Source organism: Leuciscus leuciscus (assembly GCF_965113295.1).
Source record: "Leuciscus leuciscus genome assembly, chromosome: 14".
Classification (NCBI taxonomy): Eukaryota; Metazoa; Chordata; class Actinopteri; order Cypriniformes; family Leuciscidae; genus Leuciscus; species Leuciscus leuciscus.
The window spans coordinates 34,412,493-34,440,217 of record NC_138738.1 but is presented as its reverse complement, the minus strand read 5'-3'; the positions used below and the strand labels follow the sequence as shown (position 1 = coordinate 34,440,217).

The 27,725-nt window shown below is 36.4% G+C and overlaps 1 protein-coding gene across 2 annotated transcripts in view; it reads left to right on the top strand.

Annotated features, from left to right (window-relative positions):
* The window catches only part of erbb3a (erb-b2 receptor tyrosine kinase 3a), a 28,642-nt gene extending 1,264 nt beyond the window's left edge, over nt 1-27,378 (top strand). The window contains exons 2-29 of one of the 2 annotated variants that reach the window (XM_082137326.1): nt 7,997-8,154; nt 8,282-8,468; nt 9,413-9,538; nt 9,840-9,902; nt 11,195-11,313; nt 11,426-11,567; nt 11,745-11,858; nt 12,865-12,982; nt 13,719-13,792; nt 14,023-14,113; nt 14,562-14,579; nt 16,147-16,364; nt 17,552-17,684; nt 18,022-18,115; nt 18,207-18,364; nt 18,455-18,508; nt 18,595-18,736; nt 18,833-18,952; nt 19,115-19,213; nt 20,063-20,248; nt 20,357-20,512; nt 21,339-21,414; nt 21,503-21,649; nt 22,392-22,489; nt 22,585-22,764; nt 23,315-23,383; nt 23,577-23,844; nt 24,997-27,378. In XM_082137326.1, coding sequence (XP_081993452.1) covers nt 7,997-8,154; nt 8,282-8,468; nt 9,413-9,538; nt 9,840-9,902; nt 11,195-11,313; nt 11,426-11,567; nt 11,745-11,858; nt 12,865-12,982; nt 13,719-13,792; nt 14,023-14,113; nt 14,562-14,579; nt 16,147-16,364; nt 17,552-17,684; nt 18,022-18,115; nt 18,207-18,364; nt 18,455-18,508; nt 18,595-18,736; nt 18,833-18,952; nt 19,115-19,213; nt 20,063-20,248; nt 20,357-20,512; nt 21,339-21,414; nt 21,503-21,649; nt 22,392-22,489; nt 22,585-22,764; nt 23,315-23,383; nt 23,577-23,844; nt 24,997-25,853 — 4,265 coding nt within the window. In that variant the 3' untranslated portion in view covers nt 25,854-27,378. The remainder of the gene's footprint in view (nt 1-7,996; nt 8,155-8,281; nt 8,469-9,412; nt 9,539-9,839; nt 9,903-11,194; nt 11,314-11,425; nt 11,568-11,744; nt 11,859-12,864; nt 12,983-13,718; nt 13,793-14,022; nt 14,114-14,561; nt 14,580-16,146; nt 16,365-17,551; nt 17,685-18,021; nt 18,116-18,206; nt 18,365-18,454; nt 18,509-18,594; nt 18,737-18,832; nt 18,953-19,114; nt 19,214-20,062; nt 20,249-20,356; nt 20,513-21,338; nt 21,415-21,502; nt 21,650-22,391; nt 22,490-22,584; nt 22,765-23,314; nt 23,384-23,576; nt 23,845-24,996) is intronic. The other variant, XM_082137327.1, reaches the window with a different exon arrangement.
* The last annotated feature ends 347 nt before the right edge of the window (nt 27,379-27,725 follow it).

Sequence of the window (27,725 nt, the reverse complement as noted above, 5' to 3'; positions counted from 1 at the left end):
GAAATGTAATGCCTCTATTCAATAAGAGCACCTCAGTGTCCAATATAGTGGTCATGCACATGCACATAATCTACAACATATTTAACCATGAATGTAACCAAATATTTTATATCGATATAAAATATTTGGTTACATTCATGGTTAAATATGTTGTAGATTATGTGCATGTGCACATAAGCTCATTTTGCTAACAAGGAATTATCTGATACAGGAAGTATCCACAATACAATACACAACACAACACAAGGAAAACAATCTGTTTTGGCTCACACACAGATAAAGTGAGATATGATTTGATGCACTTGTTGGTCTTTGGCCTCTGCAGTAGAGTTGAAAGGGTGGAGCACAATGGCATGAACAACAACAGGTGTATAGTCCAGGGGAACTCACTGGAAACAGGTGAAACTACTGGATAGAGTCACAAAATTACACGTCATCATTCAGATCAATCTTATTTGACTGTAATTTTTTTATTTTTTTTAAATAATGTACTTTTCATCCATGTAATTACATGCAAGTGTTTACTGGGGTTGTCAAGCTTCAAAAAGAACACAAAAACATCATAAAATTATAGATCTAATGCATTATATTCCAAGTCCACTCATAACAAAGGTCCTTTAGCGTCAATGGTTCCTTGAAGAACCTTTAACCTCCATTAAACACCAAATGTGTTTTTTTTTTGTTTTTTTTTGTGTGGAAAAATGGTTTAAAATATTAAAATATTCTTTATTCTAAGCACAAAAAGGTTCTTTTAAGAACTGTTCATTTGTTCTTTGTTGAACCAAAAAAAATTCTTCTATGGCATTGTTGCAAAATCCCCCTTTTGGAACCTTTATTTTTTACTGAAGCATACTGATCAAAATTGTATTAGTTATTTGGAGAAAATCTTGCCATTTTCATCCTAGCTCTTCTTGTTGTGTTCTTGAGAGAAATGTGACAATGTTCCGATGTCTCAGCTCAGTAGAGGTGAATATTATCAGTCAATAACAACTTTAGCTTTGCTTTTCTTTTCTTTGTTGTTTGAAACGTCACGAGGAAGAGGAAAGGTTGGAATACGCTACACACACACTACACACACAACCTTTAAAATATGATCAGAAGGAAGACGAAGAAGGAAGAAGAAGACACATGACAGATGAAAACAACATCAACATGTTAATATCGTCTCAAAATATCAAACATGTTTGATATCCGGATGGAATCAAAGCAGAATTTGTGCCCATCATACACATGATTTTCTGTGAAATCTGTCAACTCCAAATGCCCCAAATCTGCAGACTGGCTCTGATTTTCTGCAAAAACAGGGGGGGGGGGGGGGGGGGGGGATGTGTGCAAAAGTCACGTAGTGTATATTACAACCTTAAATAATGACAGAATTTTCATTTCTAGGTGAACTATCACTTTAAATGTTTTTAACTGTTACTTCTTCTGCAGTCATTGTAGAATTTCATCTTCATATGAATATCACTCGTAATTTCTCTGCATGGCACTCTAATGCTTGTCAATATTATATTGAACTGCACAATATGTTGATCTAGCTACAGTAGTTATGTTTGAATGTTTCAAGCTATTCTGCTGTACTGAATGTACTATGTACAGAATAGTATTCATGGTGACAGACTTCCATTGTCATGTTATGTCATAATGAACTGCTGCAGAAGGGACGAACAGAACATATACTGAATATCATTCTATGCTCGGTTTCTCTGCAAAACGTGTTTGAAAGAACGTATTCAGGAACGATTGCACCAGTCGTACACTTCATGCATTATTTTATTCAACACTGTCCTATCTGACTTCATACTTTTCAGATGACCAGTACACTTGAATGGTACAAACAGACACATTTAAAATGTCCCATGAAGATTACGGCAGTTGTCAATCTTTTGCCATTGTTGTTAAGTGTTCTGAGTAGAGTTTGCAGACGTCAATATGAGTAGAACAGCGTTTGTTAAAGGCTCCCACACGCATACTAAAGGCCGCTCCTCCATGAGTGTTGAATAGATTCAAAAGCGCGTGTGTGTAGCCTCTCTGTTTCTGCCATCGCCTCTGCATTCATTGAACATTCATTTATGGAAATACTCTTGGATTACGTCAAAGAATCATTTGAGTGAACAGCAAACAGTTAGGCCCAATGTTTTAAAAAACCCTTCAATCCTTATGTGAAACCTATTTGTAAATGGGCCTACTCGCACAGCGACGAGCAAGATTCGGGATCAGGGGAGTGAAGTTTACCTGCCCAGTCAACTCTTTAGCTGACCTCTGTTACATATTGAACCTTTAAAGGTGATATTGGTGATATTTGAGATCACCAAAAACAAACGCGCCCCTACGCAAATGGATCACACCCCTATCTTGATGTCCATCCCCCTAAGTTCACGAACATATGCAACACAGGCACCTCCCCCCATCATGAGTGTGTACGCCCCTTACTGCTGATTGGCTACAAGCGTGTTTTGGCGCTTGGTCCGATCCACTTTCAACAGCGTTTTCTCAGAAATCACTTACTGCACCTTGAATTAGAAGATTATAAATCGATGCCACGGTGTTTTAGTAAAACGAGTGTCCGTTAAAAGAAAAATCACTGTTTTCAAACAGGTTTCCGAACACTCATATCGTATCTCATTTCTCAAACAAACAGATCGTTGCTGTTTAGGGCTGATCAAGATGCTCAGACAGAGCAATAATAGCGAAGTACCAATCTTTCTTTTGATAAAACAGCTTTTATTCATTTTAGTTGATGTTAATTTCTACATTTACTAATACTAATATGTTTTTAAAATCAAAAGTTGTACGTGTTAACATTAATTTACTGTGAACTAACACGAACAACTGTATTTTTTATTAACTAACATTAACAAAGGTTAATAAAAACTGTAAAAAATATATTGCTCATAGTTAGTTCATGTTAAAGGTATAGCGGAGGATGTTTTACTTCCTGGTGGGTAACCTATACTATTGGTCCTCCTAATTGTCAATCATTCTGGTGAATCAATCAAACTTTTCAAAAAGTGGAGAGGGCGGGTCTTATCTAAAATTTGGAAAGATCCTCCGCTATACCTTTAACTAATGCATTAAATAATGAAACAAATAAGACAATATTGTAATTTCTTTTCAACTGCTAATTATTGTGTGAGGCAGCATATTTCAGTGACCAGTATTCATTAGAGCTGATCAACACCAGAAAATTGTATAATTTACAATGATCAATAAGCTGTGGCAACTTGTTTTTTTTTTACAATACTTTAACTCACATACTCACATACCTAAACATGTGTCTGAAAAATCACGCCTTCTCTTGCCTGGGGAACAGGAGTAACCTGTGACTTAAAATGGCTTTTAGTTGCAAAACAAAGTCATTAAGCTAGGCATGTGCATGCCTATGTGTTGTTTGTTAGCTGACCCAGTAATGACAATAAATGATTCACACATTAGTGTGTATATTTATGTGTGTTTATGCTCATGAGAACCAATCTGTCAGGTTTTCATAATCCCTTTGTGATCATGGCCAAGTTTCTGTTTACCAGGCAGCTAAGTCTTGTCTGTTGTGTGCAGCTTCAGACCTCCCCTGGCTTTTGTTTTTCGGACCTGTCTCTGTACCTGTGTGTAAACCTGATAGTGTAGCGTGTGCGTTTTGTGTGCGTTTGTTTGAGTTTTGGCGGGTTCCTACACTTGTTTTCGCGCTCTGGTTGAATGGGAGCATTGTATCATTGTGTGCACACTTGAGTGCACATAGGACACTGAGGGGCCGTTCACACGAACACGCTCTTGCGTTTAACATAGCACAATGGAAAAGTATGCATACGTTTTTAAAATTTGAACTTCTTTTAACCTTCTTTCTGCTGTTAGCATACGGTCTTAAAAATGGTGAATTCATGCTCCAGACACAGTACACTGGTGTCTGCACTAGGGTAAGACCTTGATTAGCTGGTTCAGGTGTATTTAACTGGGGTTGATGTCATGGCGTAATTAACATAATTTTCGAGATGGCAACACGTGACGTTCTTGGAGCTGTTCACATCCTCGGACTGGTAATCATGCATTTCTATCAACCCTGTCCACACCTAAATGAATCTGCAGCGGTCACGTGGTACAAGTAGGAACTCTCAGAAAATTCCCAGCTTATTAGTTGTAATTACGAGTTCACCGAGGACGTGAATGCTTTTTACAAGTTGAACTTTCGTAGTTACTGTAATTAGAACATGGCGTGAACGCACCTTAAACTCTGGCTCTCCAGGAGGAGGATTGGACACCCCTGGTCTACTGGATATTTACAAAAACAATTAAAAACAATGAAAAGTTAAGGCAAAAATGCATTATGTAACTGATAAAGATCCCTGTAAAAAAAGAAGTATGTTTTCTGTTAAAAAGAGTGCTTATTATGGAAATATTAGCCTATACGTTAAACGAATACTTAAGTGCAAACTGAATGTACTATTTTCTGACACTAATTGCATGTTATTTACAGTTAAAGGAAAATACATTATACTTTAAATATATATAAAATGCATTTATAGTCAAATAACTTAAGTAGAACTTAAGTACATCTTTAAATTACTACTATTGTCTTTGAATAGTTCAAATGTACTGTACTGACAAGCATTTATGGTAAAATGTTCTATTCATGAACCTTATATATCATGTACTTAAATATATTTGTAATTGTAACACATTTGTAATGAAGTTGCAATTTAGTACATTTAAAATGCATTAACTTTTAAATTTAACAATACACTACAGTTAAAATTATATTAAAGTACTTTACATGTGCTTAAGTGTACTTCTTTAAAGCCTGACAAAATATTAAACATATTGCTTTAAAAAGTACTTTAAAGTAAAACTTTTAAATTATTACTTTTTCTTTAAATTGACTTTTATTTCATTAATATTATATTATCTGCAAATCCAGTTTAAAAAATAAATAAATAATACTTTAATAAGTACACTACTTAAAAGCACATTCAATTAAACACGCTTCTTTTTCACCAGGGGAGTAATGAAATGATCTTTGACTCAAAGCTGTTCATTTTATTGTCCTGTGCTGTGGTTTGGACCATTACAGGTGGAATGCAGTGTTGCTGCTCCCATTGAATGGTTTCTGTGAACTTAAAGGAGAATTGCTATTTCATAACGCAGGAGACGTAATGGAGTTTGGACAGTTGTGTTTCATTTAGGTAGCGACTTATTTAAGTACACCAAATGTTTCTCCTAAAGTTCCTTAAGGGGAAAAAAAATGTAAACAAATGTTGGCATACATGGATGGGAACAGCATATAGCTTCGATGTGATGACAAGTTTCATATTGAAGCCTTTTGATTGCAGACTTTAGTGTTTTGGGAGATCTGAGGACAGTGTGTAACACGTTATGTTCTGAAACTTCAGAGGAGACGTGTGAGATTACTGGGGTCGTTTTCCTCAAGATAATCTGAGCAAGCAAAAGTTCAATGAGTTTTTTAACTTTAAAAATGCAAACGTCTGGTTTGACTGGTTTGAAGCCGTTTCTGACATTACTGGCCCATTGTTGGCCATTTCACCCTAAAGTCTGAGCTTTAACTCAAGATCTTATCAGTTCAGGTTCTCAGATCACATATCTATAGGAAGATGTGTTAAAGGAAATACTGAATTTGTTTTAACATGTATTTTTGTACCCAGTGGAAAGATACGTTTAAGACCATATTAATTTCAGTATCTCAGTGTTCTATGATTCAAGGTTTTTATTGTTAACTAATATTACAATTAAAACATTTTTGTTATTTGAAACAATATAAAGGTTAACTGAAATAAAATAAAAGATAAAAAGAAAATTACACTTATTTTATTTCAGCTAGTTGCCAAGAAAACATTTCTTATAGTTTAACTTGAAGTACTAAAATAACTAAAACTAAATAAACTCAGAATAATAAATAACGCTTAAAAAACACAAAAAACCCCCCACCACTAAATTACTAAAACTTTAACCAAAATTAAAGTGAAAACAGAAATTATAAACAAAAAATCGTATTTAAATATTAACAAATGAGTATAACACTGCTGTGAATTGTGTTTGCACTGTGTTGTGTGTATGGGTGTATGTCTGTGTGAAACATTCACTGCGTTTACAAAAGGAGAAGTTTGATAAGAGCTAAAAGGTTTCCGAGCCTGAACTGATGGGAATATCAGCGCGATGTCTGACCCACACATCACACCTTCCTGGACTGAACACCTGTTTGCATTTCACAAGAGATTTTTAGGTTCATTTGTTGGACTCTGTAATGCTGTTAACAGTTTATGAGTTAAGTGTCTGTGTTTCTCAGTTCCTATGAAATGAAGAGATGTACTGCGTTATTTATGAGAAATATATATAGAAAGTGTTGGGGAAAGTTACTTTTAAAAGTAATAATCGTTACAATATTGCATTACTCCCTAAAAAAGTAACTAATTGTGTTACTTAGTTACTTTATATTTATTACTTTTGTGATACATTTTCTCACCTGGGTTGGGCTTTCTTGCTTGTTTTTTAAAGACAAAAAATCCTATTTTGTAAATGCAAAGGCCCTTTCACATCAAAAGTTAAATGAAAAAGCCAATATGGAAAACTTGCATTAATTATTTGAAAAAGTAACTTAGATATTTTGTTGTACATTTAAAAGTATAGCGTTACTTTACTAGTTACTTTGAAAAAGTAATCTGATTTTGTAACCCACGTTACTTGTAATGCGTTTCCTCCCCGACACTGTTTTTTGATTGTAGATACTGGTCATATAAATGTGAGATTGATGGCAAAGTTACACCATAGCTTTTTTACACACCTGCCATCATCAACGAGTGATTCTGCTATATCAAATGCTTTATTATTTAATCTGCATTCTGATCCTAATGCATCATAAATGGACCGGTTTCCTAAGAACTCTGTTTCTTTGAGTTTTAATTTTTAAAAGCTCCTGGGGCCTTTTTCTGAGTAACTATTGGAGTATTAGCGGGAATATTCTTTAGACTCCCACTCAGCAATGCCTTGTTTTGACCGTGACAGAAGCAAGGGCAAAATTTGAAATGCAAAACAGCTTCACCTCAAACTACCTCAGTCTTTCCTGATGTCACTAAATGAACAACAATGCAAGAAAAATTACAACAGCGTTATCATCAGCTGATGCACATTTGAAGATTTTTTTTGCATTAAATAAGGCATAATGTGCTGTCAGTCGGTTATTATTTTAAAAATGACCCCTCATCATTATCCACCTAATTACAAGGCTTCTTACTGCATAAATATATAAATGCGCATGTTAAATATTAGCTGAGAGTATTGCGATAGATTAATGCACTTTAGCAATCATTATACAGTTATAAATTAACATACATATTTCTTTTAAATAGAAATGTATTATATACACAACCATTTAAAAGTGTTGGGACAGTTTTTTTTATTCTATTTTATTTTTTAAAGAATGTAATCATTTTATTCATCAAAGATCCATTAAATTGATCAAAAGTGATAGTAAATAAAATAAAAAAACATTTATATTTCAAATAATATTGAAAAATATTAAGCAGCACTACTGGTTTAAACATTGTTAACAATGTTTCTTGAGCAGTAAATCAGCATATTAGAAATATTTCTGAAGGTCATGTGACTATAGTAATGATGCTGACAATTCAGTTTTGCCACCACAGGAATAAATTACATTTTAAAATATATTCAAATAATTTTTTCTATGCATTTTTTTCATTAAATAGATGCAGCCTTGGTGAGCATAAGAGACTTTTTTCAAAAACGTTTAAAAATCTTTCCGATCCCAAACGTTTGACCGGTAGTGTATTTGTTTTTGGAACAATACATTCATTCTCTCTCTCTCTCTCTCTCTCTCTCTCTCTCTCTCTCTCTCTCTCTCTCTCTCTCTCTCTCTCTCTCTCTCTCTCTCTCTCTCTCTCTCTCTCTCTCTCTCTCTCTCTCTCTCTCTCTCTCTCTCTCTCTCTCTCTCTCTCTCTCTCTCCTCTCTCTCTCTCCTCTCTCTCTACAGTGGCGATGTGTACCGGCACTCAGAACTTGTTGAGTGTGACAGGAACCTCTGAGGTCCAGTACAAGCTCATGAAGGAGATGTACACGGGCTGCCAGATTGTCATAGGAAACCTAGAGATCACACAGATGGAGCACAACCGTGATTTCTCATTCCTACAGGTGGGGAAAAGAGACGACGTTTGTAGGATTTAAAAGGATTTAACAATAGATCTGCTATGACATGATGTGTGGGCCCATGTCTGAGTGTGTTGTATATGTTTCATTTTATGAATGTGTCTCTTCACAGTCTATCCGTGAGGTAACAGGGTACATCCTCATCGCTATAAACCAGTTCAGGCGTTTACCACTGGAACAGTTGCGAGTCATCCGAGGGACGTCACTGTACGAAGATCGGTTTGCTCTGGCCGTCCTCGTCAACTACCAGAAGGATGGAGTGTATGGACTAAAGGAGCTGGGCCTCACACACTTGACAGGTGCGCTAACACATACGTGACAGGTGACACATTCTCACCCACAGAAACACATTCTGTCAAAACACCCACACAGTTTTCATGGCAACAAGACACTCTGGAGGGTGTGGTATGGAAGAATGAGTCAACGGACAGAAGAACGATTTTGTGTGTGTGGTTTATTAAAGAAATAGTTCAACCATAAATGAGCACTCTCCCATCATGAACCCAAACCTGGACTGACACATACTTGTGACTGCCTTGAGTACCTTATAGTTTATAGAAAAATCCTTTATGATATTGCTCCTCATGTAAAATTCCATGAGATTGACGTTAGATGACTACAGTTAGGCTAGAGCATGTCCCGACCTGCTTCAGCAAACACGACATGTCTAATGTGAAATACAATCCATGTGCTTTTATCTTTCCATTGTGTTTCTCTGAGTGTGTGAATCAATGAACATGTTTGTCATCCTTTAAAATGCCCTTCCTTTAACCTCTTACTAATTCCTGACTCAAAGTGTAGAATCAATATGAATGTTACTTATTTTTTTAAAACCGAGCACAGCTGTACATATCTTTGTAATGTTTGATTATTCATAGGTGTTTTTCTAAATCTCTATAAGCACATAATGTTCTGTACGGTTTGTGCTACGAACTTAAATGATTCCTCTAATGTGGCTTGTTGAGCAGAGGTGTGCAACCGCCTTGAACACCCTAACAATCCCCTGACAAAAACTTAGCAAACATTCATAAAACCCTTGTATTGTGGCAGTGACTTTTGAAGATACACTCAAATTGTCTTCAGTAAATCTTAAAATCCTGAGAAAAAAATTCTATCCTTCGTAAAAACTCTTTAATATGGTTTCATTTCTTTTGAGAGTTCAGAAAACATGTTTTGAGCTCTACAAGGTATTTGATTCTGTCTTTGATATTTCTATATTTCTTAAATTCATTATGATCTACAGAGATCCTGGAGGGGGGAGTGCAGATCATCCAGAATAAATTCTTGAGTTATGCGCCGCAGATTAACTGGTTAGATATTGTGAAAGACAGTGGAGCAGAAGTCATCATCCAAGACAATGGACCAGAATGTAAGGAGACAATAATATTATGCACAACTTTGTTGTCTTTTTTTTTTTTTTTTAAGTATACATTTCTTTCAAAACAAAATACTTATTGACCACAACCTTTAGAATGGTAGTGTATATATTTTTAATAGATAACTATATTTAAATGAATATTTATTAATACATTTTAATTAATAAATGTTATCAGAGGATCAAAGGTTGATATCAAATAGTTTAGATGGCTTAATATTGTAGCAAAATAGACATTAACAGTTTTAATTTGGTCTGATGGAAATGTATAAATTATAATGCATTTTCTGTTTAGTTCCCTGTCATGAGTCTTGTAGCGCCCGGTGTTGGGGTCCAGGGAATGACACTTGTCAAATCTGTAAGTCTCACTCACACTCATGTTATCTTTTCATGTTTTATGGGGACGTTCCATAGACATAATGATTTTTATACTGTACAAACTGTATTCTATCCCCTAAACCTATACCTACCCCTAACCCTACACATCACAGAAAACTTTCAGCATTTTTACATTTTCAAAAAATATAATTTAGTCTGATTAATACGTTGTTTCCCTCATGGGGAACAAGAAATGTCACCAAGACGACAAGGATTTTGGATATTGCCATTTGTGGGGACATTTTGTCCTCATAACTTATGGTTTACCTGGACCACACACACACACACACACACACTCACACACACACACACACACACACACACACACACACACACACACACAAGTTAGCTGTGTCCCAATTCAGAGGCTGCATTTTTCGAATGCCGTGAAGGTCGGACCGAGCATTTTTAAATGGGACAGCCAAACCCTAAAGAAGATTGTTCTTGTCGCCTAGCAAATGTGAGAGCTGCCGTTGATGAGTGGCAGTAACGTTTGAACTGGACTTTTTTGAAAGTTATATTAAACCGTCTAAAACAAATCAGGGTTCACAAACTGTCTAAATATGTTTGCCATAGTCCATTTCTGTATGATAAAGAGTATAAACTATATATAATCGCATCTAATTACAATATGTCAACATTTTAACCGCTTTAAATATTATTATTTTTTTTACATTTGCGTCATTAGATATTTGAGTAAGCTGAAACCCAATACGTTAAAAGTGTAATTCTGCGATATCTCTAAAAAAAATCCTGTCGTCACTGGCGCGCAATGAATTCTGGGCTGCGAAGTTTCTGTCTGTTGAATTCTTCATTCTACGGGAAACGAAGGCTGCATTTATTGGCTGCATTTAAAGGAGCCTTTGAATTGGGACAGCCTTCGACGCGCTGCGGTGACGCAATCGGCCTTCGAATTCAGCCTCTGAATTGGGACGTTGCAATTTACTTATCTAGCTACCTTGTATTGTTTTTATATATAGCAATAAATAATATAACCTAACCCACACACTAACTCTAACTGAAAACATCCTGCATTTTTACAGTTTATAACAACTTTATTTGCTTTATTTTTATGCTGTTTTACAAATAAGGACATCCCGAAAATGAGGTTTTATCAGGTTTAGCTCGTTTCTGGGTACAAATTTGTCCCCAAAACATGGTTAAGTAGTTACACACACACACATAAACACACACACACACACATGTTGCTCAGCTTTCTGTATCTCACACACACACACACACATACTCACTCTGTTTCTCTCCCGTTCTCAGTGACGAAGACAGTGTGTGCACCGCAGTGTAACGGCCGCTGTTTTGGACGCAGCCCCAGCGAGTGCTGTCACATAGAGTGTGCCGGAGGCTGCACCGGACCCCTCGACACCAACTGCTTTGTATGTTCAACAAACTCACACCAGTTCTTCAACATGCACCACTCTGGACTAACATAACAACTTTATGAATCAAGCCTTGCTTGCTTTGATTTGACTATGTATGTGTTCACAGGCCTGCAGAAATTTTAACAACTCAGGGTCGTGTGTGCCGCAGTGTCCCCAGGCTCTCATCTATAATAAAGTGACGTTCAAATTGGAACCGAATCCTAATGCAAAATACCAGTTCGGCACAATGTGTGTATCACATTGTCCAAGTAAGTGATTCCTATGTCATTTCATGGGTTATGGGTTACGGAGTGCATTTACCTGTAGCCTATTGGTTATGATGTCAACTAAATATCCCACACTCTCGAGTCTCGAAACCTAAATAGGCCTTTTGAAGGATTTATGGTGTAATCTAATTGTTTGACTTCTGTTCTCTTGTACTTCAGCTAACTTTCTTGTAGATGGCAGTTCATGTGTTAGCAGCTGTCCAGCAAACAAGATGGAGGTGGATAAAAAGGGGTTGAAAAGATGTGAGCCGTGTGGAGGACTCTGTCCAAAAGGTAACATGCACACTTTTATTTACCTAGTAATCTTCAATGGGAACATATCGACTTCAAAAGTTTGGAATAGTTTAATGTTTTTGACAGAAGTCTCTTATGCTCACCAAGGCTGTATTTATTTGATCAAAAATACTGAAATATTGTGAAATATTATCACAATTTAAAAGAATTGTATTCTATTGTAATATATTTTAAAATGACATTTATTCCTGTGATGCAAAGCTGAATTTTTTTTAGCATCATTACTCATAACATTTCTTATTATAATCATTATTATTATTATTAAGTAAGGGTGCATTAAATTGATTAAAAGTCACAGAAAAGACATTTAAAATGTTACAAAATGTATAAATGCTGTTCTTTTGAACTTTCTATTCATCAAAGAATCCTGAAAAATGTATCATGGTTTCTACAAAAATATTTTGCTGCAATAATAATAAAAAAACAAACAATAGTAATTGTAATAATAATAAGAAATGTTATGAGTAATGATGAAAATTCAGCTTTGCATCACAGGAATAAATTACATTTTAAAATATATTAAAATGAAAAACTATTCTTTTACACTATAATAATAATAATAATATTCTTTTTCACAATAAAACTGTTTTTACAGTATTTATTTATGAATTTATGAGACTAGCTCCAACCCAACCCTTAAAAAGCATTTTGCATTTCTGGGAAAAAACATAAGCAAACACGTATGGCACTCCTGTTCATAGATTTATGTCATATGGAATTTTTATTGAAAGTTGCATCACTGTTCATTGAGAAATAAGCAAAATGATCTGCATTTACAGTATGTGCACTTACGTGTACTTACAGTGAACTTAAGAAAGTATTGGGTAATATAAGGTAACTACATGGGTTAGATTTAGTACAGTACATAGTATGTACATATAGGGAACAGGACTGTAAAATAAAGTAAATAAAATCTCCTTGATGTCCATCTTAGTGTGTTCTCAATCATAACCGTGTTTCTTGTCTGTTTCTTCTCTATGTGCAGCATGTGTTGGCACTGGTACACCTTCCAGACAGACCGTAGACTCACAGAACATCGACAGCTTCATAAACTGCACTAAGATTCAGGGCAGCCTGCATTTCCTTGTAACAGGAATTAGAGGGTGAGTGGAAGAAAATTCTTATTTAAAATAAATCTGCTGAAATTAAATGTGTGTACATTTTCATTTTAAATCAGTTGTAAGCAGTTTTTTACTGTGCACCATTTCCAAACATGCTGTAATTTGATCAAATTAGAAAATAGTGTTTCATTATGTTTATTAAGAATACTTACAGTATGCTAGCTAAGAAATGAACCTCACAAAGAAAATGTTTAAAATGCCATCATATACATTTCCACCACAGAATGCTATTAAACTACATCATTTGAAAAGCCGGGTGGTTGAAATGTTCATGACAAAAATGAGTTCTCCTTTCATATCCTCTGCTGGAAATAGTGGACAAATTAAATAAACAAGTGAGAGTGTGAAGGGTGTTTTTATGTGAAGTTATTAAACGTAATTTCAGGAGGAGTACGCCCATCTAATCTTCGAATTGTTACCAGGGTGTAAAAACAGCCTCTTACCACTTCCTCGGCATCCCTCCTCCTCCTCTTCTCCTCCTTTATGTTTTTTTGCCTATGTGTAATAGGGGTCAATCTGAGCTTGAGTAGAATATCTTCTACAAGCCCCTCTATAGTAGACAGCAAGCCAAATCTGTTGATCACTTATACGCTAAGATGATATGGACACATAAACTTGTGAAAGGAGTTTATTTTCTAAAGGTTCACAAGGCCAGTGTCCATAGTTGAAGGTGTTGGGAAATGGTTCATCCAACCTTTCATGTGTCTTTCCTCCACAGAGACAGTTACAAAAATATTAGTGCTCTTGATCCAAAGAAACTGAAGATCTTCAACACTGTCAGAGAAATCACAGGTGTGTGTGTGTGTGTGTGTGTGTGTGTGTGTGTGTGTGTGTGTGTGTGTGTGTGTGTGTGTGTGTGTGTGTGTGTGTGTGTGTGTGTGTGTGTGTGTGTGTGTGTGTGTGTGTGTGTGTGTGTGTGTGTGTGTGTGTGTGTGTGTGTGTGTGTGTGTGTGTGTGTGTGTGTGTGTGTGTGTGCTTTTGCCATTTCTACCATCTAACTAACCCTTCTGTCTGCTTGATAGACATTCTGAGTATTCAGTCTTGGCCCGAAGAGTTGGAAGATCTTTCTGTCTTCTCAAATCTAGCAACAATACAAGGACGAACACTGTACAGGTGAGCATACAGCTTGAAAAAAAGAATTTACCTGTCTCCTTATTTCTTAACACTTGAATGCATCAGCGTAAACAAAGTATTAATGTTATTACTAGTAGCATGTACTGTTTGTGCTATGAACAACAATTATACTTCAAATTGTTGTGGAGAGGTGTGCTATAACCTTTCACAGAGATTTAGCTAGCCAATAATTAAACCGTTTAAATAAAAATCCCTTAATTACATTTAAAGTGGTAGGATATGTACTATTAGGTTTGGACCAGGATATATTGGTGTGCTTTTTTGACTGGGATGAAGATGTAAATAACAGCCTAGCAGCCATTTAGAAGCAATGATATTAATAATAAAATAATATTGTTAATATTACAATAACATAATAATGGATGCCTGATATTTCTAGAAGTTGTGTTATATTAATTTTCATGCTCCTGTCTTGTTCTCCCTCCAGAGGAGTAAGCTCTAAGAGGTAGGATTGTGTGTCCAGCTTGTACCCCTTTACTCTCTATACTTGATTGTTCTATATATTCATATACAAAACGTTAAAGGGTAACTAAACCCCTGGTCAGAGCCTGACTCCACCCACTGGCAATATTTGAAAAATGCTGGAAAAGTAGGCAGAGCCCAGTGGAGAGGGGGCGTGCATCTGTGACATATCTCTCTGCAGGCAAGGGCGTGGTTAGCTGGTACCCTCTGATGTCAGAGGGTACCACAACTTCCAATAGGAAAATTCAACTGCAGTAGCAACTGTTCAACCTGAAGAGGGCAGCAGCACTCAGACGTTTTTACACCATATTTTGTCAAATTAAAACACTTTAAACACAAATGTCAAAAAAACTACTTGAATCAATGACCAGCACTAATAAAGCCCCATTCTTACAGACCATTAATTAAAAAAAGTTGGTTTAGGGTTTAGTTACCCTTTAAAATATCACATTGTGCATTGCTTAAACGTGCTTTAACGGTGGTGGGAAAGATTGGTGGTGGGAAATCTTGCATGGAGACCATGGAAAGTTTTCTGCTTATCATAAAAAACTCATTTACAATGTTGATTTCACCTAATCACCAGGAATGAAGCTCTTGAGACGTTGTTTAAATAATATGTGTAGAGTCTTCATGAAAGTACAGAACATGGGAGCAATGTTATTTTTTGATACTGTAGTTGATCCCCAGCTATCCCATTGCAGCAGTTTTGTATTTGTTTTTTAAGAGTCTTAAAGTCAACATGAAATGCTGTTCGCAACCCATTTTAATTCCTTATCTGACATACACTACTATACAAAAGTTTGGGATCAGTAAAATATATATTTTGTAAAGAAAGTAATACTTTTATTCAACAAGGATGCATTAAATTCAGTAAATACATTTATAATGAAACAAAATAGTTATATTTCAAATAAATGGGTTATTTAAACTTTCTATTCATCAAATAATCCTGAAAAAAAATGTGTGATGGTTTCCAGAAAAATATTAAGCAGCGTTTTCAGCATTGATAATAATCAGAAATGTTTCTTTATCATATTAGAATAATATCTGAAGGATCATGTGACACTGAAAACTGGAGTAATGGCGGATGAAGATTTAGCTAAATTTAACAGTCATTTTGTAATAATTGTAATAATATTTCAGAATATTGCTGTTTTTACTGTATTTGATAAATTTTTTATTAGTTTTTACTGTTTTTGAATACATGCATAAAAAAATCACACCGACACCAAACTTTTAAACAGTAGTGTATGTCTGAATGAAATCATTAAAGCAAAAAAACAAAAACAAACAAAAGACAGAATATCTCAAACTCCCTAACTGACATACACAGGATATTCAGTTAGACTTGATTTTCTATATTGGGGGTCTATGGACTTTTGCATTTCTTCTTTAGAATAATGTGCACCGATAAATTGTGCATAATAAAACCAGCAACTTGTATTAAGCAAGTAAATAGGGTCAGTTAATTTCATGTTGACTTTACGTACCATGTCATTTTATTTCTCGTTTATCTTTTAAATGACATTTCCACTTGCTCTCTCTCTCAGAGGTTACTCGCTTTTGGTGATGAAGATTCCCACACTGAAGTCCCTGGGTCTTCGCTCTCTCAAACGAATCGGTGACGGAGGCATCTACATTACAGGAAACAAGCAGCTGTGCTATCACCACACAGTGAACTGGACACGTCTCTTCGGGAGCGGCGCCAGGGCCGCGCGCCGCCAAAAGTCCCTCGACATCAAAGAGAACCACCCACAAGAGCTGTGCAGTGAGTACCTGTGGCGTATTACCAAAATGAGTTTTTCACTATCGACTAGTTGTGGGTTGTCTGAATGACTAGTTAATCATTGGGAAGTTGTTTTAAATTCACCATAAAATCCAAATGGAATTTTTTTTTTTTTTATGGAATATTGCAGTATTTATTACAAATGATTTATCCATGCACATCTTTATTTTTTTTATTAATGTGCCCTCATAATCTTTAATCAAAATAACTTCCCCCTCTCCTTGCAACGACTTCTCTTCTCTTCTCTGATGATGTGTTTACTGGCGTGAGGGCGGGGCAACCTGTCACTCACATGAGATCCACAACAATCCGATCAATTCCCGATGGACAAAATCAAGTCCCATCCAACATTTTTTCTTGTTTGAGAAGCCATTTCACTTGTATGCCACAATTGGGAAGAAAAAACTACTGCAACTTTTGTTTTATGCCGACTTTAAGTCTGACAGTGCCCTAAAAATATTAAATACATGATTTAGAATTTAATATATATTAATGAATATTAAATATTAAAGGGATAGTTCTTTTTGATGAAATCGGAGTTTTCTGTCCCTCCATTGACAGTCTATGCAACTACCACTTTGACGCTTCAAAAAGTTCATAGAGGAGATCGTAAAAGGAATCCGTATGAATTAAGCAGTTTAGACTACATTTTCAGATCAAGCATGCTAGCTTGACGTGTGAGAACCAATGAGGTTCATTCTCGTGTTCATTCTCGCAGCACGTTTGAGCTTATGCAAGAGGTTTGTTCTCACGTATTAAGCCGGTTCGGTTGAGCTTCTGTTTATGTTCGCTGATCAATGTTTAAATGTGAATAAAAGTCTAAATTCAATCTGTCACATAAAGTGATCGAGTCTCTTCAGAAAACTTTGACTAAACCGCTCAATTTATGGATTAGTTTTACGATCTCTTTATGAACTTTTTGAAGCGTCAAAGTGATAGTTGCGTTGTTGTCAATGAAGGGACAGAAATCTCTCAGATTTCATCAAAAAGATCTTCATTTGAGTTACGAAGATGAACGAAAGTCTTACAGGTTTGGAACGACATGAGGGTGAATAATTAATGACAGAATTTTTGGGTGAATTAACCCTTTAAATAACTGTATCACTAATCAAATCATTACTGACTACTGAAAAGAAAATCTCAAATTCAGTATTGCTGTGTGTTTGTAGTTGAAGAAGGCCATGTGTGTGATCCCCTGTGTTCGTCTGAGGGCTGCTGGGGTCCGGGACCCGATCAGTGTCTGTCTTGCAAGAACTACAGCAGAGGAGGAACATGTGTACCACACTGCAACTTCATGTCAGGGTCAGCATCTCTCATTCGACACCATATTTCACTAGTATTGTATTGTTTAGCATGCATCTTCATTGTAACTGTTAAAAATGTATGACATATGCGTTCATAACCATTTCTGATGACAAAGAGCCTTAAGGGGTTATGATATTTCCAGTCTATTGAGAAATCAGTGCTCACAGGAATTTCTCTGGAATGAACATTTCAGTGATTTTGGCATTGAAACTCAGTCAACTAGAGAGTGGATTGAGACACTCCCAAAGGGTCCTTTTGATGTGTGTGTTGTAGATAAGAAAACAATATATGATTCATTGCTGTGAGAAAATAGATTTTCTGAACCTCTCCACAGTGTAAAACGAGAGTTTGCAGGACCTAAAGGAGAGTGTATGCCGTGTCACCAGGAGTGTGCGGTGCAGCACTACAAACACACCTGCAGAGGACCGGTAATCTTTTGTTCTTTGGTAGAATGTCACTCGCTGTTTGCACGGATTGTTTGATTTATTACATAATCTCTCCATCTCATTTGTCCTGCAGGGTGCTGATGAGTGTGAAGCATGTGTGCATTTGCAGGACGGGCCGTACTGCGTGTCCTCGTGTCCAGAGGGGGTTCAGGGGGAAAATGGGCTCATCATTTATAAGTTCTCCAGTGGCCAGAACAAATGCCAACCATGCCATGCCAACTGCACCCTGGGGTGAGGAGACTCACAATGCCAATTAAAGTGCAATAAAATACATGTTGTGCATGTCATTGTAACTATAATTCTGTATATTTCCTGTCTCAGATGTTTGGGTCCAGGTCAGAATGATTGTGTGGATTCATCCAGGTCGGCTGCTGGGTAAGTGTCTCCCTCTGCTGGTGTGATCGATGAATCACCTGCAGTTGCCAGCCGGCATGTAATTGTGTAAACATGTTGTGTTGCAGTTTGCCGGTGACAGCAATAGTGCTGAGCGTTATATTCGGGGTGATGCTCGCATTCTCAGTGTTTGTGCTGAGTGTTCTGTATCGCAGGAGTGTTGCCATCCGCCAAAAACGTGCCATGAGGAGATATCTGCAGAGTGGAGAGGTGTGTGCAGAGACACGTATAGTCAAAATGAATTCAACAAATTGAATTATTGAAGTGTTGTATATAAGGTTTTATAATGTTTAAAAATGCATTTAGAGTTTTGAACCACTGGAACCCGGAGAAAAAGGCGTAAAAGTTCACGCTCGGATTTTGAGAGGGTCTGAACTACGAAAGATCAAACTTCTCGGCTCTGGAGTGTTTGGCTCTGTGCACAAGGTACTTACACACTCTGATGTCATTACATGAGCTCATACTGAAACCTGACAATAACTCGTATAAGTTACTGAACCATTTCCTCTAGGGGTTTTCCTAATACATTGTTTTCTTCCTTATTTTGGCTCCCTATATAGTTCTCATTTTTCGTTTGTATCTTCACAGGGAGTTTGGATACCAGAAGGAGACACAGTAAAGATTCCAGTGGCTATCAAGACTATCCAAGACCGCACAGGACGACAGACCTTTCAGGAACTTACAGATGTAAGACGTGTGTGTGTGTGTGTGTGTGTGTGTGTGTGTGTGTGTGTGTGTGCACATGTTTGTGAGCTAAAGACAGAGAGCAAATAATACTACAACACACACATAAACACACACACACATAGCCTATATACGCTACTGTTCAAAAGCTTGGGCTAGTAAGATTTTCTTTTTTTTTTCTTAATTCTGCAAAGATGCATTAAATTGACCAAAAGTGACAATAAAAATATTTACAATGTTACAAAAACTTTCTATTTATAATAAATACTATTGTTTTGATTTTTCTATTCATCAAAGAATACTGAAAAAATATTAAGCAGCACTGTTTTCAAAATTGATAATTGTAAGAAATGATTCTCGAGCAACAAATCAGCATATTAGTATGATTTCTGAAGAATCATGGGACACTGAATTTTAAAGTAAATAAAAATTTTTTGAAAACAATTTAAATTGTACAATATTTGAAATATTATTAAAATGTTAATTAATTGTTTACAATTTTATTTTATTTCATTTTAAAATATATTTTTCTATCATATCTACTGTATTTTTGATCACATAAATGCAGTTTGTTGAGTATTACGAGACTTAATTCAAAAACATTTAAAAATCATACCAACCCCAAACTTTTGAATGGGTTGCACTGTGATTAATAAATGAACACAACTCATGTTCATTTAATTTTAATTTTAATTTGTTCATTGTGACATATATAAGACATGTATAAGACTATTATACGTATTACTATACATTAACCATTCATTAATACCTTCTGCAAGACAACAAAATAAAAACATTAAAAAACAGCGTACACACAAAATGACATTCTGAATGATTTCTGTTGTCTTGCAGCATATGTTGGCTATGGGGAGTTTGGACCACCCGTATATAGTGCGGCTCTTGGGCATCTGTCCGGGACCCAGTCTGCAGCTGGTCACTCAGCTCAGTCCACAGGGGTCATTGCTGGAGCACATCCGCCAGCGCAGAGACGGCCTCAACCCTCAGAGACTGCTCAACTGGTGTGTGCAGATTGCCAAGGTGAGAGGGTCAGAAAGTCTGGCTTTGTGTTTTGAGGTATTCAGGTATTCAGATCATTTCAAGCCCGCTTAAACAAACTAAAGTCTTTCGTCACTTGCTCCCTGCTAGGGTATGTACTATCTAGAGGAGCAGAGAATGGTCCACAGGAACCTGGCTGCCCGCAACATTCTGCTCAAGAGTGACTTTATAGTTCAAATAGCTGATTATGGCATCGCTGACCTCCTTTACCCTGACGACAAGAAATACTTCTTCAATGAAATTAAGGTAAAGCAGACTTACAAGTTACACTGCCGGTCAAAAGTTTGGAAAAATAAAGATTTTTTTAAAAATCTTATGGTCACCCAGGCTGCATTTATTTGATCAAAAATACAGTGAAACAGCAATATTGTGAAGTATTATTACAATAAAAAAAATAAAAAAAATTCTAAAGAAACATTTCTTTTTATTATCAATGTTGAAAACAATTGTGCTCCTTAATTTTTTTGTGGAACCATAATACACTACCATTCAAAAGTTTGGGGAAAGTAAGATTAAAAAACTAATACTTTTATTCAGCATGGATGCATTAAATTGATCAAAAGTTACAGTAAAGGAATTTATAATGTTACAAAAGATTTCTATTGCAAATAAATGCTGTTCTTATGTACTTTCTGTTCATCAAAGAATCCTGAAAAAATATATAAATCACAATTTCCACAAAAATAAGAAGCAGCACAACTGTTTTCAACATTGATGATCATCAGAAATGTTTCTTGAGTATCAAATCAGCATATTAGAATGATTTCTGAAGGATCATGTGACACCGAAGACTGGAGTAATGATGCTGAAAATTCAGTTTTACATCACAGAAATAAATTACATTTTAAAATATATTACAATAGAAAACAGTTAATATTTTACAATATTACTGTGTTTACTCTATTTTTGATTAAATAAATGCATCCCTGGTGAGCAGAAGAGACTTTTTTTAACAACATTTATGTAGTGTGTATGTAGTGTATATGGAATGCTACTATATTCCAATCAGTTCCTGAACCAGTAATCTCTACTCTGTGTCTCTGACATTTTTCCTAATGTTTTTAAATCCTAGACGCCAATTAAGTGGATGGCTCTTGAAAGCATCTTGTTCCGCAGATACACACACCAGAGTGATGTATGGAGCTACGGTGAGTCCGTGTGTTGCAAGATAAAATGGTACTGTAAAAAACTGCTCTTTGGAGCTGGAGATTCAATAAAACCCCTCTCTATCTCTAGGTGTGACAGTCTGGGAAATGATGTCATATGGGGCAGAGCCATACTCTGCTATGCGACCACAAGAAGTACCTGATCTGTTAGAGAAAGGGGAACGGCTTTCTCAACCTCAGATCTGCACCATCGATGTCTACATGGTCATGGTCAAATGTGAGTATTCTTAACGCCCATAATGCAAAGTGGAACTGATCTTATGCTTCTGAATTTGATCCCATCTCATATATCATCTAGCAGGGCATGTTTGCACGAAAGCTTTTGGAAAGATTGTAAATACAAATTAGGGATGCACAATATATCAGTGCCAAATCTGTATTGGCCAGTTTGGAACATTTAATTGTGCACGCTCATTTCCGCTATTTTTACATTTAACATCATCTCATGCACACTTAACGTGAATTTTTAAAAACACTAATTAGGCCTATTAAATAACATTTTTAAATGTAATCCATTTTTATACTGTACATTATAATGTTGTTGGTCTCAATTCACTTGTAGCATTTAAAATTATTGTTTTTTTGTTTTATTTATTTAATTTTTAATGGATTCTGACAAAATATTATTGAATTTACTCTACCGTTCAAACATTTTTGACAGAAGTTTCTTAAATATAGTAAAATATAGTAAATGTAGTAAAAACAGTAATATTGTGAAATATTTTTTAAACATTTGATATATATTTTAAATGTAATTTATTCCTGTGATGGCAAAGCTGAATTTTCAGCATCTTTACTCCAGTCTTCAGTGTCACATGATCCTTCTGATATGCTTATGTGGTGCTCAAGACATTTTTGAACTTCCATCTATTGGCTATTGGCCATAAACTGAAGATAATTATCTGTATCAGTCAGAATATTTATATATCAGTGCATTCCTAATGCAAATGTTTCAACAGGTTGGATGATTGATGAAAATGTTCGGCCAACTTTTAAGGAGCTAGCCAATGAGTTTACCCGAATGGCCAGAGACCCTTCTCGGTATCTTGTCATCAGAGTAAGGCAAACGAACAGAGTACCTCATTGTTTTCTGGTCATGTCAGAACTTGGAAGTGTTTGGATGACTGTTGTTGATTGATGTTCCTCCACTAGGAGGAGTACAGAGCTCCTGACTCGGCCTCAGATGAGTCCCATCAGAGAGGAACTGAGATGGACATTCTAGGGGTGGCCCTGGAGGACCAGGAAGATGAAGTCTCGGAAGATACCATGGACATGCCACGCTATGTAACACCATCTAGAAACATGTCTAGACTGCGTTTAGATTCTTATCGGGTACGTTATATAATATTGACCATGATCAATACATAATGGTTTGAAAATTGACTAATATACACTACTGTTCAAAAACGTGGGATACGATTTTTGAATGTTTTTGAAAGAAGATTCTTATGCACAGTAAGGCTGCATTTTTTTTATAAAAAATACAGTGAAAACAGGAACATTGTGAAATATTATTACTATTTACATGGACTGTTTTCTATTTTAATATATGTTAAAATGTAATTTATTCCTGTGATGGCAAAGCTGAAATTTCAGCATCATTACTCCAGTCTTCAGTGTCACATGATCCTTCAGCAATCATTCTAATATGATGATTTGCTGTTGTGCTGCTTAATATTTTTGTGGAAATCATTACACATTTTTTTCCAGGATTCTTTGATAGTGTTTTTATTGTCACTTTTGATCTATTTAATGCATGCTTGCTGAATAAAAGTAATAATTTCTTTCAAAAACACACTTTCAAAACCTGATTTGTGGAGGCTGTATGAATAGCAAATTAAACAGCATGACTTTGACACTTTTCTTTTTATTATTACACCAGTCAAGTCTGACTCCCTCCAATATTGCTGGATATCTACCAATGACCCCTGGTGTGGAGAGCTCTGTACAGGTCAGTGTTTCACAATCATGTCTAAAGCTCATTTCAGTACTATAGTTTTAGGCTGAGACCATCCATACAGAAACAATATTTGATGGGTTATGAATGAATATTGGAGGAATAATGGACTTGCACATATCTTACAGCATATGTCTTAACACCACTTATAATAGCTCAATATATTGTCCACCTCATTTTGCTGTAGACGGGATGGGCTTCTCGTTCCCGACTGGACTCTGCGTGCACTGTTTCTGTGAGCTCGGAGGGACAGGGAACTGCAGTGGAACTGGAAATGAACGATGACTTCTCATTGGTTGGCAACATGAGGAGGGTCACACATCGCGAGGACAGCGCTTACATATCGCAGCGGGACAGCCTATCAGGGCCTCCAGAAACAACCTCCACAGGCACTCAAGGAGAAGAGGACCAAAGTGAATATGTGTTGCCTGGACTTGGTGAAAGTCCAGAGAAAGGTGAGGATAAGCATTTGTGCGTGTAACCTTTATCAATCAATTTCTGCAAAATGTTGATGTGTCAACTTTTTAAGGTCCTGTGAAGCCATAATGAAATATCTGTGGAAGCCCATTTCTGCCTTTAGAGTAAAAAAAATATTGTGAGATAATGTTTAAAATAAGAAATACATTTACGTTGTGAGATATAAAATTACACTGAAATATAAATATATAATTATGACATGTGAAGTCACAATGAATGTTATTCAGAGTTGCACTGTTTTTTTTTATTTTGGACAAGTACACTCAAACCATTGTACTGTTGTTTAACAATATACTGATTGTTCAGCGGACAAAACGCCGTTCTGAAAAAACTTTCAGAAGACAAAATCTCCGTTTTGAAAGTTTTGACTTGTGAAAATTACATGATTATCTAGTACCTTAATACAGTACATGCCATTGTAAGGACTGTCCATAAGTCCATCCCTCTCATCCCTTAAATTCAATATCGTGTCCATAGGAAATTGATAATGATTGTTGTTGTGACAGACCTGTTGTGAGCCCTGAGTCTGCATTATTTCAACTTATTTTGAACTATAATCGTGTTTAACAGCTGAATTTTCATGTGAGTTGCGACAAGAAAATCATGCCAAAAGAGCTCCTTAGCTCCACCCACTCCCATGAAGCACTGCAAATGATGTAATCGAGTCGGTCTCACTATTCTCAAAACACTTATACTTATTATACTTCACATCAACAACTTTAAATGAATAGTTTTATATTTCTCCATCGTTTTTTAATTCGATTATGTTGTTCACAATGCTTCATGGGATTGTAATTCTTTCCCTCATTAAAGTCGTTAAGTCTTGTACTTTTGTCTTTTTGTCCGATTTTCAAATACTTTTTTGCTTCAAATAATTGTTTTGATTGTGTTGTGATTCACATCATAGCTGGTTGGCTTAGTTCATGGCACTTTAACCAAGACTTTTTTTAACATCCCTATGGGGAAAATTAATGGATAAAATACTTCTGGAACCAATGTTGCTGAAAAAGCTAAGAAATAAAGTCGCAATCGCAATTTCTTTTTAGAATTTTTTTATCGGAGGTGGACATTGACTTTAATATTTATGAGTACTTGTGTTAACACATCTCTTGTTTTATGATTTTCTTCAGAAACTCTTCTATTACCATCATCACGTTCAATACGTTCTCAAAGGAGACTGTCAAGAGGTCATTCGGGTGACTTTTTAGAAGCCCGCAATGGGCCGGGTGAAGAATACGAGTATATGAACAACCAGACTCTCTCACTCAACCATATACCAGGGCAGCTTAAAGATTACAGTCAGCGACCGCCACGAAACCGCAGTGCCTCCTTCAACCCTGCAGGGTTGTACAGCAATCACAAATCTCAAGGGTCCGGCAGACCCAGTAAGAGATCATCAATCGAGGGCTCAGAAAGTAGCGGAGGTCTCTCCCAGTCCTCGACTGACCAAAGGAGTCACAGCGATGGCGATTTCCTGTCCAGTGAAGCCGAGTACATGGATGCTGATCTAGATCTTCAGGAGGTTCAGTACGAGTACATGGACATCCGTGCTGGAGGAGCAGGAGGAGCACCACCAACCAACATGGTTGTCAAACTTCACCTCCCAAGACCAGTTTCCCACCCTCTTCTCAAAAGATCGCCACAAGACGATGAAGACGAGTATGTGGAGGATGACTATCAGTACACGAACAGCCAGCCTCGGCTGAGGAATTCGCTCAGGGTGCAGGGGTTAATGGAAGGGGAAGGAGAAGTGTATGAATATGAGGATATGGACTCGTTGGCTGCAGGTGGAGCCTCGGAAGCTGAATACCAGAACATGGAGGGAGAAGACGAGGAGAGTGTTGGACTGAGGGATGGAGAGTGTTCAGGGGGACCGGGGTCTGGAGCGTATGTAAAAGTGCGTGCTGGGATGGAACATAAAGCTTTTGATAATCCTGACTACTGGCACAGCAGGTCGTTTCATAAAACCAGTGCTGTCCGCACATAGAGGCGGAGAATGGATTGAAGGAACTTGATGCAAATGAACAAATGCAGGTTGAACTGTCTTCCGTGACCAATGTTCAGGATATTATTCAATAATGCACTGTATTGGCTCACATCCATGATAAAACTGATACAACCATGACAAAATAAATGTATTTTGATGTAAAATGTATTCTTGATGTAAAAAAAATGTGCCATTAAGTGGTTTAAATATCTTAAAGCCAGAGCAGCTTTGTTCTTTTTTAATAAAGTCTTAAAAGGAAAGGTTCTTTATTGGCATTGATGGTTCTATAAAGAACCTTTCACATTAATGGAACCTTTCCATTCCACAAAACGTTCTCAATAGTGGAAACTATAAAAGTGCTTTAGAATAAAATGTTCTTTCACACTAAGAAAAAAAATTATTCTTGTAAGTCACTGAAAGGTTTTTAGAGGCCAATTCACACTGCACCGACAGACGCCGACTAACACGGACAATCACCAGATTACATTACGCCAATTTTTATACATTCCACAACCCAACAAATGCCAATTGAATACGATCGGTCGGCAAAAACAAAAGCCGACCGACAGCAACAGGGGTAACACACGGATCCAACCAAACCTGACGAAGTATCTGTTGTCATTGGTCGGCGTCTGTCAGAGCAGTGTGAATTGGCTTTAGGGAACCCAAAATGGTTCTTCTATGGCAAGGATGCCCAATCCTGTTCCTGGAGGTCTACCTCCCTGCAAAGTTCAGCTCCAGCCCTGATCAAACCCAACTCAAGCAGCTGAACTCTTGATAGTTAGGTGTGTTTGATCTCCAGGATCGGACACCCCTGTTCTGTGGCATTACTGTGAAAACCCTCTTTTAGAACCTTTATTTTTTTTAAGAGTGTATGGTGGAGGTGCCAGATTACCAGATTAATGAGCTTCACATTGAAAGCACTGATTTTTACATTACATCTTGATGTTTATGTACATAAACGTTTATGTAAGTGTGTGGTTACTTAAAATGTTCTGTTAATGCCAAGTTTGTGTAACTCATCGAGTGAAGCCATAAGTTTGCTGTTTGTGCTTTTGAGAGTGAGTGTTCTTCTTAAATATATGTTATCTAGTGTGTTCATGAAGTGCCCAATTCAGTCAACAGCTGTTACTGCCATACCACTGTGCATCTGTGCCATACCATTCAGATTGCACTCAAATTATCCCCCAATGTCAAATCTGGGGTATTTACATTTGGAATTTATAAAATAATTATTTGATAATGTCAGTTACATAGCATATTGATTGAATTTGGGTGAAGTTGTTTTTCTTTGAGAGGTGTTGTGCATGCCTTATGAACAAATCATAATGAAGTACTTGTATTATGTTTCAAATGAAATGGCCAGTAAACAAGCTTTTACAGCGAAACTATAGTTTTGTACAAACATATCTAACTAAAGTATTTTCTCAACTTTGTAACAGTTTGAAATGATTTTATATTTACTGTTTGAAACCTGTTGTCTTACACTTTTAATAAAAATGTTTCTATATAAACCTGAACTAAACTTTTGAAACCTTTGCTCTCATACACCCACATTTTTTCTGCTTTCTGTGTTTTGGTGTGGTAGTTTCTCAACACATATTTTAATATGAGTTTATAGCTATAAGAACTATAAAGACAATTCCTGAACAGCCAGACAGATTTATGCTCTGTGTGTTTATGTGTTTCAAATGGTTATAGGTGGAGAACCTATTAGTGGGTGAGTAATTCATCTGATCTTTATGGTTCCCATGAACTAGTCTAAGTTTCACAGATGCCACTGACTGTATTGATTATATCATTTACAACAGAATAAAATGCACATTCTTGCAGATACAAGCCTTTTTATGATTCATTTTTATATAATAGATT